Raw genomic sequence first — 27,422 nt, forward strand, 5'->3', positions numbered from 1 at the left:
TTTTTTTGCATAAAAAGAAACGGAATACAGTTATAAGCACATGTCAAAATCCTATAGGAAAACCTGGTTCAGACACTGGGAGACTAATTCACCTTTCAGCAGGGCAATAACCTAAAACACAAGAAGAATTTTAAAAAGAATAATGGGCATATTTTGTACAATCCAGGTGTGCAACACTCTTAGAGATTTACCCAGAAAGACTAACAAGAAGCCAAAGGTGCTTCTACAAAAGTATTTACTCAGTGGTGTGAATACATGTGTACATTGGATTTTTCTGTATTCCATTTTCAATAAATTTGCTAGAAACATGTTTTCACTTTGTAATTATGAGGCATTGTGTGTAGATGGGTGAGAATTCTTTTTTTTTAATCAATTTTGAATTCAGGCTGTAACACAACAAAATGTGGAATAAGTCAAGGGTTATGAATGAATACTTTCTGAAGGCACTGTATAAGTTTGTACATTTCTTGGCCTTATCTTTACTTTACTGATGCCTTTGGGTATAGGCAACCATACAGCACCACAGTGGGGGCTGAAATGTGTAATAGATTTTGAACAGGCTAAACAAATTTCCCTTAAGGGGGTTTGCAGGACTTAATGAGGCATAACTAATGGTGTTCCACCATTATCAGCGCCATGCTGGAAGCTCTGCGTCGGGACAGACTGGCCATTGATTCTTGCTTCAAACCTCTTGAGGTGCTAATCAGCTTCTTTGATTCAGTGTTTCAGGCCTGACAAACCCATTGTGGGCCTGTGTCACTCTAGGTCAGTAGTTATTAGTGGCGACTGAAAACAGTTTCTTTAACTGCTTATGAGCAAACTGAATAAAATGCATAGGGAACTTGGAGGGGGGATTACTGGCAGCACAGCGAGGCAAGCAGGCACTGGAGAGAATGTGACCTGGTTCTCTAATTAGGGATGCTGTGCTTCCCTTCGGGTTCTTTCTCCTCTATCTCCCACTCTAGCAGTGAAATAGAGTAGTCTTCAAAAGGTTGCTTGGGCTTCACAATGCTGCATACTGCTAAAATGTTATTCATAGCAAGCAACGGAATTAGACAGTTTAAACCCTGGAATAGTATATTATTGCCTGTGTGCGTGTGTGCGTGTGTGTGTGTGTGTGTGTGTGTGTGTGTGTGTGTGTGTGTGTGTGTGTGTGTGTGTGTGTGTGTGTGTGTGTGTGTGTGTGTGTGTGTGTGTGTGTGTGTGTGTGTGTGTGTGTGTGTGTGTGTGTGTGTGTGTGTGTGTGTGTGTGTGTGTGTGTGTGTGTGTGTGTGTGTGTGTGTGTGTGTGTGTGTGTGTGTGTGTGTGTGTGTGTGTGCATGTGAGAGAGAGAGAGAGAGAGAGAGAGAGAGAGAGAGAGAGAGAGAGAGAGGGAGAGAGAGAGAGAGAGTCCAGTTATATCTTCAAACCAAAGGCAATGGTAAAATGTGGTTTCATTTATTTATTTCATGGAAATCTATTAGAGTGAGAATTGCTTTCTGAGTCCTATGACCTCCTTGAAATGTTTTTCATTCTGTCACAAGATGATTATTTGCAGGCTATTTTTTCAGTTGAAAATTACTAGAATTAGAAAAGTTTCTGCTTCATGGCACACCTTCTCCTTTGATCCTGAAAGCTGGTGGTTTCCCTCAAGCTGCATAAATATAGAATTGCATTGACTCGTTCTGTAGACACCAAACAACTCTCAATGAGGCAGGGACAGGTTTGTCATAGAAAATAGAAAGATGGTGTCTCCTTGCTAGAATGGGAGGCCATTACGCTAATTAAAATCTCTCTCAGAACTTGTCAATTCAAAGCATCCTTTCGCGCTGCACTGAAAAGCAGTGCTCATCCCCTAATCATTTTACATGGGGCAAGATTTGGGGACTATCTTTGGCAAAAAGGAGAGCTGGAGGGTGGGAGGGTGGATGGTGGATGGTGGATGGTGGGGGTTGGGTGGAGAATGCTTGTACCACCTTTTTGAATTCCTGCAGGGTACTTACCAATTGAGAATGAGCATATCTTTATCAACTCTTGCTATTTCCCCAATCCAATTGAATAGTTTTGTTATCCAATGCCGTTAATAACCTAAAATCCTCTAAAGCTTGTGTTAACTCCGTGTAAGGTAACAGGTTAATAACTTATAGTAAATAGTTTGTTCCTTTTGTAAAGTGTACAGACTCATTATCAGTATAGGAAGGGTTAACATAGGTCCTGTATTTTTATCAATTCAAGATCTTATGGGATATTCTATTTCATGGAAAAAACATAACCTGTTTTGCTCAATTTAATTATGTCACTGCTGCAGATGAAAAAGTATTTGTGTATGTAGGACAACATACAATTAAATATGTAGCCTCTGCAAGGTTAATTTCTCAGACCACCATTTTGTCAAAACTAATTTATTATGAAGGTTGTATTTTTGTTTCTATGTAAACTGTATGGCCAATGAAGATAAGCCCCTGCCAATTAGTACCCACTAGGTTGCTAGGTCACCATGGTCAATTGAAGAACACATCAATAGAACTTGAAAAGGTTTCTCCACGATCAGACCTTCTGACATATTAAGTAGAATAATGGAATAGAAGGCCCCTTGCTAGATTCAAATTACTCTGCGGTAAGAATTCATTTGTAACCTGCAATTAACTGGAAAGAATGGAGCCAGAGAAATTCTGTGCATGAACTGAAAATAAGGACTCTCCATCCTTTATGGTTATATGTTTGGCATTGAATGTTTGAAAGAATCCTTCAAGTTCCTTAGCATTTCCATAGCATAACTGCCATATCTCTGAATGTATTTTAATGCGTTTAACCTTGAATGTGTTATGCACCCTAATATATGCTGTACAGTATTTTTCTGTTCTTCAGGTAGCCTTTTAAACTATTGTGTACATTAATACCAACTGAATAGATGGCAGAACAACCAGACCTAGAATAGATGGAGAGACAAAAGGGTTTACCAAAAGATACAGATAGATACAGAGGCTGAAAGTGTCTACAATCCATCAGTTATATTTAAGGCCAGGCACCATAGGCTGAAATTACATTTTTGGATCTACCTATTGAGATTTGTTGGTATTTTGGTCCATTAATATTAGTATTTTCAAAAAGTAAACATACAAATATCAAAATCTTCATGAAAATGTATATTGTCTATAGTTGATCATACTACCCTCATCAACATTTTAATGAATTTTAACCACTGTAAAACGGACATGCATCAATCATTTCAAAGCTCACTACATTAAATTACACAACTTAAAAGGCAATTTCATAGAGTGCTACAAACTGGACTATATTTAGTAACTTACTTTGAAGAGATGGTAATTGGGTCTAAATACGCGTTTTGTGTTTGGTAGTCTAAATTCAGACTTCCCAAACGCCAACTCCTTTTTCTCAGCTTCAGAAGCATCTGCATTCACCAAATGTTGTGTGGTTAACCTTATATATATTCCTCAGACTTGCCCAGAGGGAATTGTTCATTTGTTGTCCATTTTTTATTATAGATAACAATGTCTTTGGAAAAGTGCGTCAACAACGTATTTTACATACATGTCTTTAGTATTTTACAGATAGAAAGATTAAACAATTATTCATCCACAATCTGCTCTGTACTAGTCCGGTCCTGGAGTGTCTTAACAAAATGAAACCAAAATATTTAGACTGACTTCATCCAATGTCCAGAAAAATTGATTTGTGTGATAGACAATTATGCGCATATTTGAAGATGCACTACGCAGAAATCGCTCTGCCATTTTATCTTGTAAAGATTCTAACAGTACGCCTAATTTCAGTTTATGTGACAAAACAAGCTAGTATATTGTAGAGCAGAGTTTCCCAAACTCGGTCCTGGGGCCCCTCTCTTGGATGCAAGTTTTGGTTTTTGCCCTAGCACTACACAGCTGATTCAAATTAACAAAGCTTGATGATGACCGAGTTTGGGAATCCCTGGTGTAGAGAATCATTGTACCATCTAAACCACTGTGAAATATATTTTCCATAACCAAAAACATTTTTCAGCTGTTTGAAGCTGGTGTACAAAACTGAAAGTAAAAGATGCAAAAACTAAACTTAACTAAAACATGAGGACAATAATTCAGTTAATTAGTTCCCCCATGGAAAGTTTTGCTAAGAATAATTCAACCAAACCCACAATATGGAAAACATTGAGTTCAGGAAAACAACTAATGCAGCATGTGTGCCTTCATTTTGAACCTCATATCAAACCTCTCCAAATATTATAAAACATTTTTTAAATATTTTTTTCCTACTAGAACTCTCCACCCAGGAGTCTGTATTTTGGATGATTGCATTTACATAGAGCTGTATGGGAGGGGAATGCAGTGAGGTGATGCAGAGACGGCAATAGGCCTTTATCATCATCATCCTAGGGTATCATCATAACTGTTATTGAGATGCAATTTTCAAACCTGTTTAAATGGCCAATGGATATGTTGCGGTTGCAATGGCCTATTATCAGGTGTCCAGTACAAATCATGGTGAAGACCAGACAGACTACAGGAAGAGACAGATACCAACTTGTGATATAAATGTTTTGGAGAGTGTTATACAAATATTTAAGAGGTGGTTACTTAATGCCATCCTTATGATAGATTGCCTTATCAAAGAGGGTTTGGATTTCTCAGACAGTTTTAGAAGGGCCCCTCAACATTGTTATAATAATTATGCATTATTTGATGTCTATGAAAAGAATCCATGCAACTACAACAGAAGTTCTATTATTTATTTTTTGATTTATTTTGGGAAATCCATATTTTAAAGAAATACAGTCAAATGTGAAAAAATATTCTCTGTCACAGATTATTTTATCATATATTAGTGTTAGTAAATTCAGATTTTCAGATAAAGTTGTGATGTAAAAAAGCTAGAGTAGAAGGGTTATTATTATGGTAATAATGTAATTAAGAGAGATCTGGTACTATAGTGATGGGGGTGATGGGGGGACTGAATAAAAGTCAAATGCAGTGAAGTACTGGATGAGTCAGTGTGATAAATTTTGGACCGTTAGAATAGGAAACATTCTACCACTATAGTAGGCCTTATCATAACAAAACAAAAAACAAAAAACATTTGGTATAGCCATACAGATGCAATAGTGTAGCGATGCACATTGATGAAATAGCTTTCTTTGACAAGAGACATATCCTGACATTTCATTAGTGTTTTTGGTGTTGCATTTACTCTTACTTTACTGTCATGCATCCTTTATTAGGCTATATTAACTACGTCCATTTCTTGAATGTCAGCGCATAAGGTCTAAATGCTGCTGTAATATTATTTGCGTAATGAGAAACATGTTTTTCAAAATGTGCATTATGAACTACAAACGTTATTACAAATTGATCTATATTATATTCAATAAATTGCCATAATAATACTAATACTAATAATAACAATAATAATAGTAATAATAATGCCACAATCATAGTTTGAATGATAGGCAAACTGAAAACATTTTACGTTGATTTGATTATTATTGTATATGAGAGGTGGCTTTATTAGAAATAGAAATTGTCTAAGAAATAATTGTCTAAGAACTAATACAACTCTGTGTTGATCAGTCTATTCTTATAGCTTTGGAATCACACTATTACTATATTGAAAACATATAGAACTTGTGTTTCAGTGTTTATATTCTAACGAATGTGCCAAAATGTATGTTATCCTAAAACAATTTTTTTATGGATCATATTTTTAATAGGGTATACTATTTCTCAGTGTATTGGTCCGCCTACATCTGCGTTTCCTCTACAAAATCACCTGTGAACAATGCTGGCTACCCCATCGACCTTGCGTTCCAACTCAATTTGGTCTCAATCACACAATAATGAAAACGCACTCCAACCAATATCCTTATAAAAAGTAATTCGCCAGGAATAGCTCGCACTTCAAGTGATTTATTGTTAACGTTCAATTGGTTTGAAACATATACAGCAGCCATCACGCATTTGTTCGTTTTGACAAAAGAATAAAGAAAACAAAAAAGTCGACTTAAAACAAGCATACAGGTAAACGCATTCTCGTGTGTTAGCCAAATATACAGTTCCTACTTTCTTTAAGTCTAAATTAATACATTAGTTTACAATATTAATAGCATCAAATACCAGGTTATCACCGCAAAGAAGTGGTGGTTTAGTACCTTGAGAGAGTTCATACCTGATCCCACCTATCTCACTTTTCCCTCCAGTCCCCCTAATGTGGAGCAGCATTCCCGTTCAACAACATAGACAACGTTAACATTATGAGGAAGTCCATCACATTGATTACAAAAGGTACAGAAACGACACAATCTATTTCATGGGTTGCCACTTCGTTTAATGTTCAAAAATAGTCTCCCTCTCAGAAATGTCAAGAAAATGTGCCCTGACCAGCTGGTGCGCTTGAGCGCGTTGTTCTCTCAGCCACAAAGGACTCCATTTTCGCACAGTTGTGTATATCAACATGATATATGTCTCGTTTTCTCTTGGGCTCGTCCGCAGGTTAACATATAAAAATTGTAAATGACAGTAGGTCCTACCAAGTTCTGCCGTAGAGTAGGTTGGAGCTGACCATGTTATTAGTGTAGTCTATAACAGAAGTGTCTATTTGCGCCATGTTGATCTGACTGTGGAGTGAAGGAGGGCTAGGTGACATCTCCTCCAGGTCTTGGGCCTGAACTAAGGAGTTGACCTGATGGTTTTGGTGTTGATTGATGGCATTACTGGAAGCGGGGAGCACAACCCCAGAGCCGTTCTGTTGCTGCTGCTGTTGTTGTTGCTGCTGTACCTGCTGCTGGTTCGGCGTTGGTGTGTTGGAGCCGTTCTGACATGGTTTACCGTCCTTCACCAGAACAGGCACGGCCACGCGCCTCGGAGACTGTTGTTGTTGACACAGGTTGCTGTCCTGCTGCAGCAGCTGCGCCGCTTTGTCCTTGGCCTGCCGCTTCATCTTGTACCTGTGGTTCTGGAACCAGATCTTGACCTGGGTCGGCGTCAGGTGGATCATACTGGCCAGGTGTTCCCGCTCTGGCGCTGAGAGGTATTTCTGTTGTTTGAATCTCCTCTCTAGCTCGTACACCTGAGCCTGGGAGAAGAGTACCCGTCGTTTCCTCCTGGGCGCTGCGTGCAGGGGTGGCATGGACTTGGAGGCGTCCCCCATGCCTGTTAGGTTCCCCATTCCAGTCATGTTCATACCTGTGGAAGGTCCCATGAATCTAGAAACTTAAAAATATACATACATATACGCACATTCAATATTCAGCAATGCAAATGTGTCGGTTTGTTGGCCTGAAGTAGTTTGCAATGGTCTGTATGCCGTGCGTAATTGGCCAAATATAGGTTACTCAACAAGCTCTCACAGTCTCACCTCAGAATTAAACGTTCATCCACGTATCTGAGGTCACTAGGCAGCTTTAATGAGCAAGTTTATTTAATTCCAATAATAATAATATATAAATATTTTGTGAAATAAAATGAAAACAGACTTTTTTCGATATTCGAAAATGGTGTAATGTCAGACTAGTCTAGGCTACTCAGTGATGGTGAGTAGTGTGTTATTGGTTAATCTGTCCGCGTTTCGTTAAAAGTTTGGTGACAGTGAAATAAAACAAGTCACCAAACAATAAAAATCTAAATCTAAAAAACGACTTACTTGTTGAATATCTTGGATCCGTGTTCGCGCCATACCACCCTGTGGCTGCTGCGTTATTTCTCATGGTTTCCTGGTACGACGGAAGGTCTCCCATGTTGCCAATGCTCCCATTGCAGTACCCACCCATGGCGCTGTGCGAGAACTGGGAGACAGTGTGTGGCATGTGGTAGGTGGTCGCCACGCTGGCGTTGTGGCCCATGGAGTGCTGTTGCATGCCAGTCTGGGACACCTGAGGCTGTCGGTAAGCTCCCAGTGGAGAGGTTAGGTTCCCTGAGCCGTCCATTCCACTAAACTTCTTGTAGGTCTCCTCGATAGGACTCAAAATATCAGTCACTGAAAAAGGCGTTGTATGCTTTGGGCTCAACGACATGGTTCAGAAAGCAGGTAGATTTTGTTGAGCAGATCAACCGTGTTGTTGTATCAGCTCTCTCCTTGTGGATGGCTACGTAAGTGAGTGCTTGTAGTACGCCTGCGATCCGATTGATCGCCTTGGAGAAGGAGGCGAGCCCTGGGCGCTCATAGCTCGGGTTTATTGTAGCCAGCAGCCAGGTTTACGACAAACACAGGGGGCGGAGCAACGTCCTAAATGAGCAAACAATAGTCATTGACATTTTAGTAAGATAAGGAAAATGTTGTTACTTTTGTATTAAGGTGAACATTATGCCAAATCAAATCGGTGTATTTATTTTTCTAACATATCATTTATGGGATGAGACATTGTTATTTGTCCACATGTCTTTCCATAATAAAGTTCTGCACAACAGCTGAGTGCATATAGGATACGTGTAATGTTGTTCTGCGTCAATAGGGAATTCCATACTTTTTAGAAACTTTGAGAGCACTTTACCCAGACATAAGCGCCACCGAGCATCGCTAAAGAGGTACAATGGTTCTCCTCAATTTTATGACCACGTAATGTATGCGTCTTAAGTATCATTTTGTTCCACCAGAGAGGGGCACTTCCAAATTAGCTCAAAGTAATACAATCCTGAGAGGGAAAAATGAGGATAGGGATCCTAACTTTATAAACAGTATATTGACATTAGATAAATAGAATATTAGAAATACTTGAAGATCTACCCGAGAATAGGCTAGCCTACATGTTGTTTCCACCTGTGTTCTTGCAGACAATAGATCTGACAAAGTTGTATTGCTTTTCCCGAATGGACAAAATCTGACTTTGCAGAGTGCAGAAATTTAACAGTAATCAGTAAGTTTTTGTGTATTTCGAGTTGACAGATATCAATGAAAGTAAAATAAAACACTGGATTTATATTCTGAAAACACAAGTGTTTCTGCGTATGCATTGCTTTTAATAGATTATAATAATTTGATCATGTTTCATTGGAATTCAAATTCACATGATGATAACTGATGATATGCAACAACATCCTTACACGGCACTCAACCACCTGACTCAGCTTTAATCAACCTGGGGCATTGTGGACACTTGGATAGGTTTGTCGATGTGAGCATAAGCCCACTGCGTGACCTGGCATCTTAATCTTTGTGTAAACTTCCAGGCGCCAGAGGCAGGAACATCAGATAAGACGAACAAGAAAAGGGCTTTTGAATCGACAAAACAATTAGCCATGAAATGTAACGGTATTACTATGCTATTATTATTAATTTATCATGATTCCTATATTTATTTTACAGTTCATCAACTGCAGTGGCATGATCTTTGTTTTATCAAGGCTAATCGATTAAGTTTTTAGAAAATATTTGACCATAACTAAAACGTTGAATCAGTGACTTAAGACAAGAGACAATGGGAAATTATTGTTATGATGAAGAAGATAAAGATGGTGGTGGTGATTGTTGTGATGATTTAGACTTATTGACATCGTTTTTGTTCTTATTAGGCTAATGTTATAACTGGACAAAACACAGGACTATAGCTACCTGTATAGATATTGAGCTCATAAAGGTAGGCCTATCCGTTTCCAAGCAATGCTAAAATACTCAGACATAGGCACTGTTGAGGTCTACATTTTTGACTAATGGGGCTTTCTTTATTGGTGATATATTTGTATTAATTCTTCATGCAATAATTACGGCTTTACTCTCAGGTGGTATCAATTTCTCACATTCTTGACCAAAGTGTAATTTAGGGTGACCAGAACTCACTAAAACAAATAAAAATATCCATAACCCAAAGCACCAATGTTATCATATATGGTGGCATATTTCCCTTTGTTGAAGAGGGAAAATAATGGTCTAAACTCACACCATAATTTGATTTAGTATGACACGTCAGTAAGTAGGCTATCCTAATCGCGCAAATGAAGATGCGGCATGGTCAGCCATCAATTACTGGCAACGCAACACCAATCTCCGTTTAAGATGTTCATTATGAATAATAAATCATTGTTGTTATGCAATTTAATTCAGTAAATATTTAGGTTCTCACTTGCATCCTTCAATTACTCACAAACCCTTCTCATCGCATTTATCCAACGGAGTGTGTGGATTTTGTATAGGTTCGGAGGCATAATACAGGAGACAAGCTAATTCACGGCACTCAAAAGTCAGTAGCATTATGCATAAAGTTAACCTCACGTCAGAGTAAATATCGTACCAAGACCATATGGTAATTTATTTTGTTTGAAAAGTTTATTGCAATTCAACTGCAAAACACATACTACACGTGTTTTTACTTTTCTATTTCAGTTAAACCTCAATTCACCTGCTTTTATCAATATACTGTTAAACATGATCCACCTAAGTACAGTATGTGATCTTACCTGCGAAGGCCATCAAACAAACCAACTCTGTGAGCCACCTCCACGCTTTTGGCTATGCGCTAGGGCTCGTGGTGGGTTTTTGGGAACATGGGAAAGGTAGGCCACAGTCATAGCATCTCTAACGTTATGTAAATGAGGCAAACCTCTCAACCTTCTGGATTATTGAGTCAGAGAGCACGACCGGGTCCAGAGACCCTCCACATTGGAAAAGCACTAAAATCTCGCGCCGGTTGGCTGCACAGTTTAGAGTAATAGTTTTGATGCGTAGACGCTTGTCTTGTGGCCTATACATTACAACTTGTAGAGCTTGTGCACATGAAATTATAAGAGGCCTCTCTTCGACAGCAAGATATTTGGACGTGCGAGGAAGGAAATACCTAGGCCTCTAGAAGGTTTGTCAGATTTATATTTGAATGGGTTTATTGGTGCAAGTTTGAAATGGAATAGATATAGCCCTGCCACTGTTATTCAGATTACATTGTAATTACATTACAGCCTATATTGTGCTTGTCTGTTATGATTGCTTGTAGTCTATTTGCTATTTAGCTTTGAAATATATTATATTTAATGTATAACTCAAATAATAAATACATGATAAATCACCCCAAGATTGCTAACTTCAAAAAAGTAAAAATGTAGGCCTATCCTATTGACTTTCCACATAGGAGTTAAAGGCTTGCCCTCCGATTTTGAGATGTATTGTCCATAGACTTTGAATCACCAATTTAATGCAGGAAATACAATTTAAATATCAAATCTTATCAGGTACATATACACCAAACACTATTTTGTCTTGGTGTCATAGTATCGTTTGCGACGGTGAAGTTGTGTATTGTCCCTCGAAGATGAATAGGTTATGAGTTTTTCTCTGGGTTTTCCCAGCGCGTTTTCTCCAATTGCTTTCTTTTTTTTTCTGCTAAATGTATAGCACATTGTTAAACCTACTTGTTAACAGGGGACAATTAATAAGCTTTGCTCATAATATATTTGAAACTATGCACTAAATATAACTTTAATTTGACAGAAAACGTAATTTTCTAATTTGTTATCACACAGTTATAATATTGAAATGTCAGGCTTTTATTATTTATTGAAACTAATATCAAATTAGGGTATGGAACAATGTTGTTCGCGACCTGTATGATAGTCTTATGACCGAACAATCTTGTTTATTTGGGCCTATTTGTAATTAGATTGTGTCCGGATTAACCAGCTCGATCAATAGATCACGTCCTCCTTATGCATATGCATGCGCTCTAGGGCCTGTAATGCGATATTATTGTGGATGTGTAGACTACCACTATGGTCCAAGGCTACAATTATTGTATTATAAGGGTCTAATGACAAACAAGGATTTCATTTAAAAAACACATTACGATTCTTTCAAGGACACATATCTTGCTTCTGTGTTAAATGTCCGGAATTGAATGGTCATCATATAATAACCTGGATGGCCACCACTCAGGCGTCAGAAGCATGCGGTTGGGCCTGATGGCTAGGCTAACATTTAGCTCCAGGCTATTTCTCTCCACACTGCTGGTCGCACTGATGTCAATGTTATTGCTATTTTGTTTCATTAATGAATTGTTATGTTGTCAAACATAAACACCAAAGCATTATTTGACGATTTAATCATAAATGGGCGATACTTTTATATTCAAAACAGCCCCTCCCCCACTGACACTGGCTGCGGTATACAGCAGCAGCACAGCAGATGGACCTGAGCGCGTGGTCACTGAAGTGCTTTCTCCATCACTGCGCGTTGGTTCAATAACCTGAGAGAGATTTGGAGAGATCAGTGAAGGGCTGGAGCGCTCGGTGTAAGAGCCGGGGTCCTGACCTACCACCTCAAAGATACACCGGCGGAACAAACCCACTCTGCACACTCTGGTTGAATCAACGTTGTTTCCACGTCATTTCAATGAAATGATGTGGAACCAACGTGGAATAGACGTTGAATTGACTTCTGTGAACAGTGGGAAGTGACTGCTGCTGGGAATCAATAGACGAGACATTGCACTACTGGTCAATGTGCTATGTTGGTAGACTGATGTCAAATGTTGTAGCCCCTTTACCGTGTATGATGCTTAAAATCACATAAACTCAGGGTCTAAAAGGATCTAAAATGGAAACTATCCGAGGATCAGCGTTTACCTGTAAATGCGTTTAGGACGCACCGCTACACGCGGCTATTACTCATGTTTTTGCTAATGTTTTCTGCTGCATTATGCCTTTAACTGTATATTCCATGTTTTTTTAAACAGCCAGCCAAAACTAAATTCCAACCATACCATAATGGCACACATTGTATAAATTGTACAAACATATCTGGTGCCAATTTTGCCAAAGATCTGTTGTTTTGGCCAAATCACCTGAAGAAGTCCAGCATACGTGTGATCCTCTTTGTTTAGTCAATTAAAAGACATTTACATATATTAGTATTATAGGCCTACTAATTTACACGTTAGTCTTATTTTAGGACTTTCTCCATGTCCAAATGAATAATTGTTGATGACTGAAGTTGCCTGTTGGTCCCATAACGTCACACTTGAAGAAGGATATTAATGTATCTAAATAGATAAACGCACACCCCGGGATTGACTGATTGATCTTACAAGCAGACTGGTATACATTAGGATATTACTTGCGAAGGAGATAGAAATGCAAATTTCAATGCAAGTGATGTGACTTTATAAAAGTTTAATGTAAAACATATAAATATATACAGTATGTCGAGCATAGGCCCTCTTTGTCAGATCTAAGCGTCTACTATTCCTGAAAAGCTCATGCACTTGTATTTAGGGGAATATCCCCCCAAAAAACATAACAATTAAGATATTTCTAAACAAAGTGCGTCCAAAAAAATAAAGAAATCCAAGAAGAAATTGTATAATTGACTAATCATTGTCTATATTCTGCCTAATAATGCATATTTTTCTATGGTCAGAATAATCCTTTAGCAATTGCGTTGGCCTACAACGGGAAATTATTCTTACCATTAGGCCTCCCCACCTCTCCTTTCCCCTTTCGGCCTGTGTGTATTTTAATGTGAATATCCTCAAAGGTAATTTGAACACGCATCTTCTTAATAATAGTTTCCCTCAAGGCCATATGATAACTACAACAATGACTATGTCTATAGACTAGTTCTAGTCGATTACAACCACAATACCTGCAATTCAATTCGAAAAAGATATGCTATGTATGACATTGGGTTTAAACACATTTTCCAGCATCCTCTTGCAGATTGATATCCAAAACGTTTAAACTATGATTGCAATATATCAATGCAAGGACACTGCGACCAAACCGAATTTTTCTGATTGTTACAAAGATTAGAACTGGGTGGGTAACTCAAAAGATCCAACACATGCACTCAGGATTTCAACAAAGCCAAACTCTCCTTTTACACTGGCGACCATTTTGTGTGTAAAGGCAGGTGCATATCTTTCATTTGCGCTACTTGAAACAGTGCAGGCCCACTGCTAAGTAGGTTAAAGGTCCTCCCAAGAGGAGCAAGTATCTGACAGGCCTCTTGAAGGCCTTTTTCTTCTGCACGAGTTTTCATTCAACTACAATTAATTTCGCTTGATGGACGAAATGATGCTAATAGCCTGCAAAAAACATAGAAGGCAGTAAAACAAGTTTTAGGCATGAAGATAATTGCAAACAGTATTTTAGTAGGCTACTAGATTTTAAATCTGGGAAGAATTTAGGATATTTGCATACCTATTACAGAGCTAGTAGTCTGGAAACAAGGTTCTTCATCTTAATCTAACTTTTGTGAAGGATCAAGTTGACGTTCCTGCATGAAGGATTGTGAATTGAGCAAGAATGAAACTTTCCGGAATTTGTACTGGTCTATATGGTTAATATATGAGTATCCTACATTGACTAATATACATTTACAAACTTTGGAAATGGTCTAACAATTGCATATAGCCTACATCGTTCACTATCAGAGATTTTCAGTTAAATGTGTCTTTGTCAGTATACAGTTCAGGTGTGAAGATTCCTTTTTTGATCATGACAATCACTATCAACTATAATTGACTCCTATAGAGTGTACTTTTCAATATTTCTTTCAAAACGTTGTTCTTGGGCTAGGCCTTCTACTTGAATACATTCACTATGGTTTGTTTATTACATTTTTAATTTGTCTCAGTTGCACTTATCTTTTAAATAATAGGCCTAGAAACATTTAACGACCTCTTATGGTTATTGGATCTAAAAACCAAATTGAATGTTGAGTAATAACAAAAACCTGATGTTGCATGCTGTAAATAATAATAGATATTCATACAATGTGTTCTCCTTTGTGAACAACTGTTTTTATTGAGTCTTCGAAAATGTATTTTAAAAATGTCAGATAGAGGAAAGCATATGTGGGAACACTTTTTAATCACTTTTTTAAAACAGGTATGCTACTATATTGTTGCTTATGGAATCTGATGCATTGGTCACGTTAGCGCTTAAGAATTGACACCAGATATGTGGACCTTTAGCCCTCTCTTCAAATGAAAGTGTTGTTTTCCACTGCTATTTATTGGTTTGATTGTGGATATTTTCACACAATTATTATTCTTTACAAAAATAATTCAGAAACAAAGCCAAGGAAAGCTTATTAACACCATTGCGAGAACAAAGCGAGGTTAACACCATTGCGAGAACAAAGCGAGGTGTACCTTGTCTGGTTAGGTCGTTATGGTCAGTGGTGCATCTCTGACACACTTCTCAGCAGCATTAATTGTCCCAACAGTAAGGGCACATAAACAAAGCTTTTGGAGCGTCTGTGTTTGTGACTCAACCACAGTTCATAGCGAAATGTCCCTGCTGCCATTCTTCTACTTTATCCAATTGCTTGGTCTGTGATTGTCCTCATTTATTGAACTCAATGTTACACAACTTCCATTCCCTTTGAAGAGAGGATGCACTTGATCAACCATGTGTTATTGTCTTCATATTTTTTGTCTGTGGTATTTTTCCATAGGTAACTGAACAGGCCGTTAAACTTTTTATTAAACAAGAAAGAGTCAGTTAGCCTACAATACATTTTTTGACGTTTTAGTTTGGCAGACCTAGTATATTGTCCTGATTGACCTGCCTAAAAAACCTATATAATAGACCTATAATAAAGTTAATGATGCACTGAGGTTCTACATTTAAGATACCATTTTTTATTAGAGTAGGTAAATCTAGAGCAAAACATCGGTCTTCTATTCACTGTTTGTCCTGTACAGAAACCTATGTGAAGTATAGGTAACTGGAAGAGTGATACTACATACAATCAATATTTTAAAAAAATTGTTCTTGAATAATTCAAGAAGTTACCCTTCTTTTAGGGAGTTTGTGGGTGGTTGATGTCATTGATATACTGTAGCAGAAACTACCTGACTTATAAATTCAATTTTGGTCTCACAATCATGTCAAAAAAACTTTATCGAGAATGGTGGCACTCCTGTAATGTTGGCAAATAGACAAGTGGTTCCCGCAGTCCATGTTACATTCACTCAATGCCAGGAACTCCATTTTGCTTGTTTTCACATAACTGTCGAGAGACGCTTGGTCTAATCCAGAGTTTTCAAAACTCTTTCAATACCAGGCATTATGTGGAGATGAAGAAAACTTTTAAATTGTTTCAGAACTCAACAATAAAAAGGTGAACAGGAGCTGAATACCAATGAGATGTTTTTTTTTTTACCTGAATGTTATTTGTCCCACATTCGGCTTCCATGTAGCTTTTATCCGTTTAACCACACAGCATTATCTCAATAGATCAAAGTTCAGACAATATACTGTAATTACACAACACAACACAACGTCAACCTTTATATTTTAGCCTCTATTATCTGATGGGGTTTGTTAGGATCCTCATCATGCATTATCATATTTGTTTATTCAAATGTGATAAAGACAGTTTGCAGTGTTGGGGAGTAGTATTTATTTGTATTTATTAAGGAGCCCCATTATCCCCACATCCTGGTGTCCAGCAACATTAAGGCAGTTATATACAATAAAGAAATATTACATGACATTACATTTCATAACACTTTTCACAACACATTACGTGTGTGCCCTCAGGCCACTACTCTACTACCACATATCTACAATGCAAAATCCATGTGTACGTGTGTAGAGTGCATGTGTTAGCATGTGAATGCGTGTGTCTGACCCTGTGTGTGTGTCTCTTCACAGTCCCCGCTGTTCCATAAACAACATGTCACTCAACTAGCCTAATTTAACTTAATTTTGCGGTAGCTTGGTGGTAGTTGAACTACATTCAAATCTAGGTAGTGCTTTCAGTAGTTACAGTGCGGAAAAAAAGTATTTAGTCAGCCACCAATTGTGCAAGTTCTCCCACTTAAAAAGATGAGAGAGGCCTGTAATTTTCATCATAGGTACACGTCAACTATGACAGACAAAATGAGGAAAAAAAATCCAGAAAATCACATTGTAGGATTTTTAATGAATTTATTTGCAAATTATGGTGGAAAATAAGTAATAAATGCACTGTTGGTTAAGGGCTGTAAGTAAGCATTTCACTGTAATGTCTGCACCTGTTGTATTCGGCGCATGTGACCAATACAATTTGATTTGATTTGATTTGATTTAAATCAGTCCCTGATTAGAGGGGAACAATTTTTTAAAAATGGGTGGAACTCAGAGGAGGTTGGTGGGAGGAGCTATAGGAGGACAGGCTCATTGTAATACCTGGAATAGAATCCATAGAATGGTACCAAACACATCAAACACATGGAAACAACTTGTTTGACTCCATTCCATTTATTCCATTCCAGCCATTACAATGAGCCCGTCCTCCTATGGTGGAACTGGCTTTGAGGTCCAGAGTTGAGTTTGAGGGGGTTAGAAAAAGGTCTTAAACTGCGAGCTACGGTGCTACATTTTTTATTTTTTATTTTTATGTTTTAACCCTATCCCAAACCTTTACCCTTACCTTAACCACTCAGAATTAATGCCTAAACTTAACCGTCAAGTTGAGTTTTGGTTTCATGACTGCCAGCTGACATACATAAAAATACTCTGTAAGTAAAACGGCCAGACATTCTAGAGACAGCACCACACACGGCCCCCACAGTGCACAATTAAAATGTCCCCACAGTGCATATCTCTGTTGCTGCAGTTATGCACAGGGACCATAGCACACATCTTTTTTTTTCTGAAAACTGGATGTATCTACTAGTTTATAAATCCATAATTTTTTTATTTTAATTTTTTATAAATCCATAATAAAGTTATAACGATGTGGAAGTTGTGATATTGTCATTTTGATGCTTGCCAAAATATGATCTTATACAGGTGCACTGTTTTAATGCCCTTACAATGTGCACCACAATACCACACAATGCATTAAATGATACACACAAAATTCCAACCATGGGTTTCAGTATATAATAGTTTATTACACATTTATTAATAAATTAACAGTCTACAAACTGGATATAAACCCTTACAAAACCTCGTTAGAAAGGGTATACTTGAATGTAATGTTGAAGGGTGGGCCACCCCAATCCATCACTAATATTCGTAGTGGAGGTGGATGCGTCCGAGGTAGGGATAGGCGCTGTCCTGTCCCAACGCTCGGGCACGCCACCCAAGCTCCGCCCCTGTGCCTTCTTCTCGAAGAAGCTCAGCCTGGCGGAGCAAAACTACGACGTGGGTGATCGGGAGCTGTTGGCTGTTGTCCGAGCTTTGACCGTGTGGAGGCATTGGCTCGAAGGGGCGAAACACCCTTTCCTCGCCTGGACGGACCACCGTAACCTGGAGTACATCCAGGCAGCGAGGAGGCTGAATCCTCGCCAGGCCAGGTGGGCCCTATTCTTCTCCCGGTTTGATTTTACACTATCATACATTCCGGGTACGAAGAACGTGAAGGCAGATGCACTGTCCCGGCTGTATGACACAGAGGAGAGGCCCAGAGACAACACCCCCATACTGCCGGCCTCCTGCATTGTGGCGTCAGTAGTATGGGCGATGGACGCGGATATAGAGCGGGCATTGCGCACAGATCCATCTCCACCGCAGTGTCCAGCTGGGCTGCAGTACGTGCCTGCTCTTATCCGTGATCATCTGATCTTCTGGGCACACATGTCACCCTCCTCTGGTCACCCAGGTATTGGTCGTACAGTGCGCTGCTTGAGGGGAAAGTACTGGTGGCCTACCTTGGCTAAGGACGTGAGGGTGTACGTCTCCTCCTGCTCGGTGTGTGCCCAGAGTAAGGCACCTAGGCACCTCCCAGCAGGTAAGCTTCAACCGTTACCAGTTCCACAACGACCATGGTCTCACCTTAACATAGATTTTCTGACTGATCTTCCCCTCTCCCAAGGTAACACCACCATCCTGGTCGTTGTGGACCGCTTCTCCAAGTCCTGCCGCCTCCTTCCTCTGCCCGGTCTCCCCACGGCCCTGCAGACTGCGGAGGCCCTGTTCACTCACGTCTTCCGGCACTATGGGGTGCCAGAGGATATAGTGTCCGACCGAGGTCCCCAGTTCACGTCCAAGGTTTGGAAGGCGTTCATGGAACGTCTGGGGGTCTCGGTCAGCCTGACTTCTGGGTTCCACCCCGAGTCAAATGGGCAGGTGGAACGAGTAAATCAGGATGTGGGTAGGTTCATACGGTCCTACTGCCAGGACCGGCCGGGGGAACTCTCTCCGCCACTCCTCTACTAACCTAACACCATTTCAATGTGTTTTAGGTTACCAACCGGTTCTGGCACCGTGGCACCAGAGCCAGACCGAGGTGCCTGCGGTGGATGACTGGTTTCGGCGCGCGGAGGAGACGTGGGACGCTGCCCACGTTCACCTCCAGCGCGCCGTGCGTTGTCAGAAGGCCAACGCTGACCGTCACCGCAGTGAGGCCCCGGTCTTCGTACCGGTGGATTGGGTCTGGCTCTCAACCCGGAATCTGCCCCTCCGCCTGCCCTGCCAGAAGCTGAGCCTGCGTTTTGTGGGGCCGTTCAAAGTCCTGAGGAGAATCAACGAGGTTACGTATAGGTTGTTACTCCCCACTGATTACCGAATTAACCCCTAGTTTCTTGTGTCTCTCCTCAGGCCGGTGGTGGTTGGTCCGCTCCAGGAGTCTGAGGTGCGGGAGGTTCCTCCACCTCCTCTGGACATCGAGGGCACCCCGGCGTACTCTGTCCGTGCCATCCTGGATTCGAGGCATCGGGTGGGGTGCCTTCAGTACCTCGTGGAGTAGGAGAGGTATGGTCCGGCGGAATGGTGCTGGGTCCCGGTGAGGGATATCCTCGATCCCTCCCTGTTGCGGGATTTCCACCGTTGCCATCCAGCTCGCCCTGCTCCGCGTCCTCCTGCCCATCGGGGTGGGGTGCTGTCACGACTTCGGCCGAGGCTGCCTCCACTCCTTGTTCGGACAGGCTTTGGCGTTCGTCGTCACCGGAGTACTAACCACTGCCGCCCCAATCATCATCACACTTGTCTTGTCAATCACACACACCTGGTTCCTATCCCCTAATTAGTCTCTGTATAAGTGTTCCCTCTGCCCCCTTGTCCTTGTGGGTGATTGTTAATTGTGAGAGTATGCAGCTCGGTGGAGCTACTCATAACATTGTGTTGCCAGGGTAGATTTCCCCCCTTTGCCTATGTATTATTGGATTCCGTTCCAGTGTATTGCCAGGGATGCCGTGCCTGTTTCGTTGATTGCTATTGGAGCGCATGTGTGTGTCAACGAAGGAATAAACTCTGTATTCGGTGATTACCCTCCTGCGCCTGACTCCTTTCACCACACTCACCACAGTAAAGTGTTTGTGGATTTGATTTGTTAACACAAGTATTGGTTATTCTGGGGGTGGGTAGACAGTACTTTAAGAGCAATTTGTATATCATCAATTATTATAATTTTCATCATTAGAAAAACAGAACTCTATATTCTACATTGAAGAAGTTCATTCAAGATTTTACATAGCTAACTGTAACTGAGACTCCACCTCAGCAAACATGCCCCTGCTGCCATGACACTGGACTGTACAGTGATATTACATCCCTTACTAAGCTCTCTTTTGTTTGTGGTTTTTGTCTTGCGCCAATGGTTCTCTCTTTGCAGGTGATCAGTCATCCCTCTACATCAGATCCTCCTGAGGATGCTTGATGTCATCTTGTCCACCTGGTCATTACACTACCTGCTCCTCTCAACAATACTGCCCTCTCCTCTCTTGCTGCTTCTCCACTTGAAATGCCTGGCTGGCCTTTTCTATCAAACCATCGTGAAATTGTGTGCTAAAACGTTGCAGAAAGTCCTCTCCTTAATTCTCCTCCCACTGGCAGTGTCTTTGGGACACAACAAAGGATTCCTCCAGACAACTTGCTATATTCAAGTGTCTGTGATCCATTTCAATTTAAAGGGACATTCCACTGAAAATGCAGACTAAAATGATAAGAAATCTGTCCAGAGCCTTACCCATTTGTGCCTTGGCCTTGCTTAAACATCCTTGCTAGACACACAATTGGTAGCTAGCTAAATGGAGCTTGTGGAGGATATGTTCAATGAGTGTATTTAGCAAATGAGTAGTTTGCATGCACCATGACAGCTAACATTAGCATTAGGCCTACAAGCTGGGGCTGTAATTAGCCTAGTAATCTGTGTCCACATTGTGTCTGTGTCTGTCATGTTCTAGAGGGAATTATTTTTCAAGAGCATAATTCCAGCTCGCCTTTTAAGCCCTGCCTACCCAAACTCTGATTTGTTGGAAGAGTTGTACTTCTGAAAATCACCCTCCCCAGAATATTTTTGGGAGGCCTAACACTTTATTCATATAGTCCATTTGTAGCTGCTCTACTACTATCTACAAACTATAGGTAATATTTCAACTATTTACTAACCCTAGGTCTAGCTCTAACCCTTACCGTAACCCTTATCCCAACCCTGAACTTAACCCTTACCCTAACTTTAGCAAGCAATTGCTTATCAACAGATAGTTATGAGCATCTATAGATGGAAAATCTGTGGCCCATATTACCCTGTGATGAATGTCCTATAATCTCCTTCACTTATCTAAAGAGATGCCTAATATAAATGACCAGACATTTTTTTATGGAACAGTTTATGAGTAGCACATGTATTTATTGATAATAATGTGGGTTTGAGATGTCCTCTTGATTATTGTAGATCACCTGTAATGAGAAGAAACATGTGAGTTTGTTGTGCAATTGGTTTGTGCGCGCAAAACCTTTTGTTGTGCGTCGCCAGGTATAGTTCTCTTTGTAAACATGTATTGAACAATCAGAAGGTACTACTAAAATGTGATCATGTTTAACTATTTAAACGTTAAGCTAAAATAAATGGCAAATACTTGCCTTGTTTTCCTTGTTTCCTGGTCAGTTTGACTGTCAAACAGTGGGTGCGTTCGAGCACATGATTTATTCAGGGTACGGTAATGCGTTAGTAGTTTATTCGCGGGGAATGTACATCACAGGAGGTTGGTAGCACCTTAATTGGGGAGGACGAGCTCTTGGTAATGGCTGGAGCGGAATGGGTGGAATGATATCAAATACATCAAGCACATGGTTTCCATGTGTTTCTGCCATTCCATTAGCTCCTTTCCAGCCATTCTTATGAGCCCTCCTCCCCTCAGCAGCCTCTACTGATGTACATGTTTATATCCCTAAATTCCATTTATGCTTAAAGCATGGGTGTAGCACCTTTATTGAAGTGTGTGCTATGGAAATACATATGTTTATGATCCGCACATGTTGTATTGTATTTCATGTCTTTTGAATGTTAATTGTCATCATAATGTGAAATGGTTTCCTATTGGCTGCTTCTGCTTCTCCTCTTCTGCTGCTCATCTGCTGCTGCTGCTGGGTTTTCCAGGCATGGGTGAAGCCAGTTTTTTCTTTTGATAGAGCTCTACGTAATTGATTCAGTTTATGTTCTTTGTTGCTCTGACCGGTTTTGTTATTTTGTAATTATTGTAAGTATTTTTGGCACCTGGTATTATCTTCACGGTTGCTAATAAAAAGCCTCACTCTCTGCAAAAAAAAGTGAGTAGGGTGTATCTGCAGACTGCGGTTATTACATGCCGCGTCCACTACATGCTGTTAGCTAGCTAGGACACCGGCACACACGGTCCTTACCCCCCGCCTGCTGAGCACTGCTTTCCCGCAGGTATTTTAAAGTTAAGGCGAGGGAAATCACTCCCCGGTAGTGCCACACGAGAGTTGGGTTTGCTGCACTTAACAGAACTGCGGGAAAGCAGTGCTCGGCAGGCAGGGTCAAACGACACTGTGTACTGATGTCCCCTAGCCTAGCTAGCGGCTTCCTTCTTCTTCGGTGGGCGTTTTCGGCAGTTGGCATCCAACGTTGGTGCATTACCGCCACCTACTGTGTTGGAGTGTGGGCCAGAGACAGCGTTAGCAGCCTCAATGTCAGTGGGCGCAGCACGTAATAAGTGACGTGTAGTGGACGCAGCATGTAGCGTGTTAAAAACCCACTGCTGGGTCAACCTCGCATACCCAGACCAGGTGTTGTTGTTTTACGATTTCTGAGACTAATTTTCCACCACCAATGTGTAGCACAGCAACCATTTGTGCCAGAACACATCAGCTAGAGAGGTGAGGAGTGATATGTGCCAATTGGGAATGATTAGGTGGCTGTGGCACTAAGGTCAACACCCCTAGTCTTACAACACCCGTACAACATTCCAATCAAAAGACAACCCCATACGCAGGGCTGCTGTGGGGCATTGGCATATTCTTAGACCAGAGGGAAGAGTGCCCCCTACTGGCCCTCCAACACCACTTCTAGCAGCATTTGGCCTCCCATCCAGGGACTGACCAGGACCAACCCTGCTTAACTTCAGAGGCAAGCCAGCAGTTGCTGCAGGGTGGTATGCTGCTGGCAAAGTCTTCAGCACTGTATCAGATAAGGCAATAAAAAATGTTAAAACTGGACAAAAGACTGAGGAACTTATTATCTAACAATCTAATTAAATCATAAAAACATTTTTATATCGTATTATCATAACATGAGAAAATGTCTCCCCAACGGACACTTACCCTGCCCCTAGCCTACCACCCCCAAATACTGGTCTAGGGATGAACTTTTACCCTATAGTAATTACCATATACAGTGGGGGAAAAAAGTACTTAGTCAGCCACCAATTGTGCAAGTTCTCCCACTTAAAAAGATGAGAGAGGTCTGTAATTTTCATCATAGGTACACGTCAACTATGACAGACAAAATGAGGAAAAAAATCTAGAAAATCACATTGTAGGATTTTTAATGAATTTATTTACAAATTATGGTGGAAAATAAGTATTTGGTCAATAACAAAAGTTTCTCAATACTTTGTTATATACCCTTTGTTGGCAATGACACAGGTCAAACGTTTTCTGTAAGTCTTCACAAGGTTTTCACACACTGTTGCTGGTATTTTGGCCCATTCCTCCATGCAGATCTCCTCTAGAGCAGTGATGTTTTGGGGCTGTCGCTGGGCAACACGGACTTTCAACTCCCCTCCAAAGATTTTCTATGGGGTTGAGATCTGGAGACTGGCTAGGCCACTCCAGGACCTTGAAATGCTTCTTACGAAGCCACTCCTTCGTTGCCCGGGCGGTGTGTTTGGGATCATTGTCATGCTGAAAGACCCAGCCATGTTTCATCTTCAATGCCCTTGCTGATGGAAGGAGGTTTTCACTCAAAATCTCACGATACATGGCCCCATTCATTCTTTCCTTTACATGGATCAGTCGTCCCTGGTCCCTTTGAAGAAAAAAACAGCCCCAAAGCATGATGTTTCCACCCCCATGCTTCACAGTAGGTATGGTGTTCTTTGGATGCAACTCAGCATTCTTTGTCCTCCAAACACGACAAGTTGAGTTTTTACCAAAAAGTTATATTTTGGTTTCATCTGACCATATGACATTCTCCCAATCCTCTTCTGGATCATCCAAATGCACTCTAGCAAACTTCAGACGGGCCTGGACATGTACTGGCTTAAGCAGGGGGACACGTCTGGCACTGCAGGATTTGAGTCCCTGGCGGCGTAGTGTGTTACTGATGGTAGGCTTTGTGATCATTTTGACCCCACGGGGTGAGATCTTGCGTGGAGCCCCAGATCGAGGGAGATTATCAGTGGTCTTGTATGTCTTCCATTTCCTAATAATTGCTCCCACAGTTGATTTCTTCAAACCAAGCTGCTTACCTATTGCAGATTCAGTCTTCCCAGCCTGGTGCAGGTCTACAATTTTGTTTCTGGTGTCCTTTGACAGCTCTTTGGTCTTGGCCGTAGTGGAGTTTGGAGTGTGACTGTTTGAGGTTGTGGACAGGTGTCTTTTATACTGATAACAAGTTCAAACAGGTGCCATTAATACAGGTAACGAGTGGAGGACAGAGGAGCCTCTTAAAGAAGAAGTTACAGGTCTGTGAGAGCCAGAAATCTTGCTTGTTTGTAGGTGACCAAATACTTATTTTCCACCATAATTTGCAAATTAATTAACTAAAAATCCTACAATGTGATTTTCTGGATTTTTTTCCCTCAATTTGTCTGTCATAGTTGACGTGTACCTATGATGAAAATTACAGGCCTCTCTCATCTTTTTAATTGGGAGAACTTGCACAATTGGTGGCTGACTAAATACTTTTTTCCCCCACTGTACATGTCCAGGATTACCCACAACAATTGAGAGGTAGAGCCGACATGCAACGTCTTCAAAATATCACAGTATTGGATTGATAGCTTTTTCTAATAAGTGTAAAATTCTTAATTCGATTTTTCAAATTAAGTCAGGCAGCCCTGTCACTTGGTTTGCAATAAAGCTGAGGGATGGTGCTGAAATAATGTTCCTTATTTCTGACTTCTCTAGGGTGTTGTTGTTTCTGTAATCAAGTTAGAGAGGCTAGGTAGTACTAATAACACCAGAAAAATGTCTCATTGCTTGGTAGAAGCTGTTAGTAGATTACTGCTAACTATTCCATTTGTCACTCCCTCTTCAACAGCTTTTCCGCCAGCATGGTGACATTGGGTGGAACTCAGTTGGTAGAGCATGGCGCTTGCAACGCCAGGGTTGTGAGTTCGTTTCCCACGGTGGGCCAGTATGAAAATGGATGCACTCACTAACTGTAAGTCGCTCTGGATAAGAGCGTCTGCTAAATGACTAAAATGTAAATGTAATAGATTACTTATGCGGCTGGTCTCAGTCCCAACGGGATAAGATTTACCATGCTGGCCATCATTGAGTCCTGTGTCTTTGTTTATAAATTACAGCCTGCGCAGAGAGTGTGCATAGTTATTATTCTGATAATTGGAAGCCTCAACCAATGAGTGGAGACTCCACTGGTAGGTTATTCTGGAGGCCTACAGGCTGTCAGAGCAGTGGGACGACGTCAACCCAACACTGCAGAGCGACTTGAGCTTCAGGTATGCCAAGTTAGAACAGCTAAGGGCTGATGAGGATGCGGAGAAAATGCTGGCGGTGGAGTCAAATTGACAGAGTATGAATTTGGGCTTCGGCACAATGTGGGCGCCTTACCTGGTCATGTGCATCGCCTGTGAGCTCTTGGGCCTGGCGGTCCCCGCCTACTTCGCCATCAACCTCCTATGGTTGGAGTGCGCAAGCAGCTTATTTGTGGGGCTGGTGTTCTGGCTCAAGAGTGACTGGTTGGGGCCATACAGCGATCTCCCTGACGACATCTGCCAGTGGCAAGTTTACTGGCTCTTAAGTAGAGGACCCGTTAGAGACTCTAACAAACATCCCAAGGCTTTGTTCAGCCTGTCAGGCAAGGACAGTAACCTGCTCCTGCATGTCTGAATCAGGCCAATCAGGCCAAAGGAAAAGCAGACGTGACTCATGATACATAGGCCTACTGTACTGCCATAACATACCTCTGATAATGTTATGATTTACCAGTATTAGAACCCAAATGCAGACAAGTACACCAAGCCAGAGAAGGTTTAACAGGTTTATTTAAAATGTTCAATAGTCCAGGTTTCCAATAATAGGGGAAGAGCAAGTCCAGGTTACAGGGAGGGTAACAGATCCAGGTCAGGGCAGGTGTGGTACCGTAATGTCCTAGTGTCCGTGGTGAGTCCAAAAGAGAGGTCCGGTAGTGGAGAGCAGGATGGTGGTGGCAGGAGTGAAGCGGAGGCAGGAGTCAGGTTCCAAATATCTGTGGCACAGGAGAAAAAGTAAATAGAACAGGCCAAAACACAAAGAGCAAAAATAAACAGGTTGAGTCGGCAGCGAGACTAACATGGTCGTCTTGACTATGATCTGACGATGAGTGGTAAGTTTGACCGGGTCTTAAAGGCTGAGGTGATTATGGTGAATGAGCTGCAGCTGGAACACTGACTCCCGCACACCAGACTTCACTCCTGCAATCAAGGACAGACAGAGGGGAGGGAGAGAGCAGAGAGAGAGCTACCTAGCAGCAGTAGGCCTAACAGTACCCCCCTCTACGGACGCCACCTGGCGGCCGGCGGGTTTATCGGGATGTAACCTATGAAACTCTCGGACCAGAGCAGGATCCACAATGAAGCTCCTGGGCACCCAGGAACGTTCCTCAGGACCATAACCCTCCCAATCCACCAGGTACTGGAAACCACGACCCGGCGGCGAACATCCAGAAGTCGCCGGACAGTGTAGACCGGACCCCCACCCACGATCCTGGGCGGAGGAGGGGGACGAGAGGGCGGGCACAGAGGGCTAACCGACACAGGCTTAATCTGGGAAACATGAAAGGTGGAATGAACCCGTAGGGAGGCAGGAAGCTGTAGCTTAACCGCGCAGGGGTTAACAATAGACAGTATCTTGAACGGTCCTATAAAACGAGGCGCCATCTTCTTAGACTCCACCTTCAATGGAAGGTCCCGTGACTTCAGCCATACCTCTTGACCAGGAGAGTAACCGGGAGCCTGGGACCGGTGACGGTTGGCTTGCCTCTGCATGTACGCCGAAGCTCGGGACAGAGCTACCCTGGCCTTCCTCCAGACCTTGAAGCAGCGGCGCATGTGGGACTGCACCGAGGTACCGCCAGTTCCCTCTCTTGAGAAGGGAACAGGGGAGGTTGAT

The 27,422-nt window shown here is 41.4% G+C and overlaps 1 protein-coding gene across 2 annotated transcripts; it reads right to left on the reverse strand.

The window, feature by feature from the left end:
* Nucleotides 1-5,883: 5,883 nt before the first annotated feature.
* On the reverse strand, nucleotides 5,884-10,447 carry LOC121538775 (thyroid transcription factor 1). Of its 2 annotated transcripts, none has more exons than XM_041846938.1 (3): nucleotides 10,377-10,447; nucleotides 7,630-8,211; nucleotides 5,884-7,172 (listed from the first exon to the last, which is right to left on the reverse strand). In XM_041846938.1, the coding sequence occupies exons 2-3, from the start codon at nucleotides 7,997-7,999 to the stop codon at nucleotides 6,514-6,516; spliced, it is 1,029 nt and encodes a 342-aa protein (XP_041702872.1). In that variant the 5' UTR covers nucleotides 8,000-8,211; nucleotides 10,377-10,447; the 3' UTR covers nucleotides 5,884-6,513. The 2 variants fall into 2 exon arrangements, with proteins under 2 accessions (XP_041702872.1, XP_041702871.1); XM_041846937.1 differs by having other exon boundaries at nucleotides 5,884-7,199.
* Nucleotides 10,448-27,422: the final 16,975 nt, after the last annotated feature.

The sequence above is a fragment of the Coregonus clupeaformis genome, chromosome 25 (assembly GCF_020615455.1).
Source record: "Coregonus clupeaformis isolate EN_2021a chromosome 25, ASM2061545v1, whole genome shotgun sequence".
NCBI classification, from domain to species: domain Eukaryota; kingdom Metazoa; phylum Chordata; class Actinopteri; order Salmoniformes; family Salmonidae; genus Coregonus; species Coregonus clupeaformis.